Here is a 1,891-nt window from a genome sequence, read left to right as displayed (position 1 = left end):
AGGATCAAAACTTTCTTGCTAGAAACAAACACCACTGCACAGCAGCTCCCCATCCCTGCAGTGTGTGCAGAGAGCTGCAGGATCATCCACCTTCCCTCCAAAGCTTTGGGACAATGTTTGCCCCCTATTTAAACCACATTCCCATGGAATAATCTGCTTTTTTCCTGCATTTTGCTTTTACCATTTCCTGCATTTTGCTTTTACCATTTACTGGATGCATTTTTCTGCTCACAAACCTCACACTCTAAATTTTTGTTTGTTTTTACCATTTACAAGATGCATTTTTCTGCTCACAAACCTCACACTTAGAATTTTTTTTTTTTTATTTTTACCATTTACAAGGTGCATTTTTCTGCTCACAAACCTTGCCCTTAGAAGTTTTTTTTTGCTTTTACCGTTCACAAGATGCATTTTTCTGCTCACTGACATAGCACTTTGAATTTTTTTTTGCTTTTACCATTTACTGGAGATATTTTTCTCCTCACAGACCTCATATTCCCGTCAGCAAGCTGGTGGTTTCTGAGTCTTACGATAACTACATAAGCAGAAGCTACCAAGTAACGAAGGAAATCATCAGTGAATGTAAAGGCAAAGGTGAGTGCTGTGGAGGGGGTGGAAAAACAAACCAGGCAGGCTGGGATGGGGATTCCAATATTCCTGACCAAATTTTCGATCTTTAGGGGATGGATTCCCACACTTGGATCGCTCATCCTCTCTCCCAAATGCATTGGAAATTCCTGTGTGCATCAGAATTATCAGTTTAGGTACACTCAAGCTATAAGAGAGGGCCAGAAAGTTAAATAGAATTATTTTAGAAATCCCTACCCAGTGGATGCTGCTTTCCAAGTGAATAAATGAGTTATTTGCTGTGTGTTCCCAGCATCAAATGAGGATTCTTCCTTCCCTTATCTGAGCTGCTCCTCCAAATTAAATCCCCCACAAACATCTTAGAACATTTCTCCAAACACAATATTGAAATTTTATTTCATTAATTTTTAAATATTTTTTCAAATTTCTGTTAATTTTATTTGCTGTTATTTTCCATCCACAGCACTCTCAGAATTCCTAAATTCTGTTTCACTGATTCCCTGCATTCTAAGCTCTGATTTTAATGGTTTGCACACAAACTTCAGTAGCACAGTGGGGCATTGGTTGTAAAGGAATTTGGAAATGTAAAGCTGCCACTGTGGAAAGCCAGCACTGAAATTAAAGGATTTCTTGTAAGAGAAATTAATTTTCGAGTAGACCAAAAAGCATCTGGTTCCCRACAAAGCTGAAATCTCGCTGGAATTTTTGTTTTCTCCAGAAAAACYTCTTAAACTAAGCAGGAGTGACTTCACTATTTCCCTGAAATTAGAAATTAGAAATTAGAGAACTGAAAAAATTCTAAACTGAAATTAGAAAAATGCTCTAAACCTGTTAACAAATCACATTTTCCCCCTTCATTCACAGCTTGATGYGCTGTTAGAGGATAAAACATTTGAAATTTGGTTGCTTGGGCACCAACCCTAAATCTGGCTTGAGCCAGATTCCTTTATTCAGGAAATAACATTCCTGAATAATAATATTCCTTTATTTCAGGAAATAACATCCTGATCGTGGCTCACGCCTCCTCCCTGGAGGCCTGCACCTGCCAGCTCCAAGGGCTGTCACCCCAAAACTCCAAGGATTTTGTACAGATGGTCCGAAAGGTAACRCAGCCACGGGAAAAAACAGAAAATYRTTTTTTGAATCCTTGGYGGAGAGATAAAAGGTTTAAAAWCTGYTGGAGAGGGATTTGTTTGGGGTGTGACTCTTTATGGGGTCAGGAGAGGGAAGGAGAAGGGGTTGAGAGGATTCTGCCAGAGCTGGGATGGAGAGTGTGGGGTCAGTGCCAGCCTGGGATGGGTTT

General features: G+C 39.7%; 1 protein-coding gene across 1 annotated transcript in view; it reads left to right on the top strand.

Annotated features, from left to right (window-relative positions):
* Positions 1-1,691, top strand: part of UBASH3B (ubiquitin associated and SH3 domain containing B) — a gene marked incomplete at its 3' end in the record, with an annotated part of 54,867 nt that extends 53,176 nt beyond the window's left edge. Inside the window, 2 exon segments of the mRNA XM_057386598.1 lie at positions 488-594; positions 1,582-1,691. Coding sequence (XP_057242581.1) covers positions 488-594; positions 1,582-1,691 — 217 coding nt within the window.
* Between the last annotated feature and the right edge of the window lie 200 nt (positions 1,692-1,891).

The sequence above is a fragment of the Malurus melanocephalus genome, unplaced genomic scaffold (assembly GCF_030028575.1).
Source record: "Malurus melanocephalus ecotype Western Australia unplaced genomic scaffold, MMel_1.1 scaffold_1002, whole genome shotgun sequence".
NCBI lineage: Eukaryota > Metazoa > Chordata > Aves > Passeriformes > Maluridae > Malurus > Malurus melanocephalus.
Note: the sequence above shows the minus strand (reverse complement) of the source record. Positions and strands in the feature narration are given on the sequence as shown.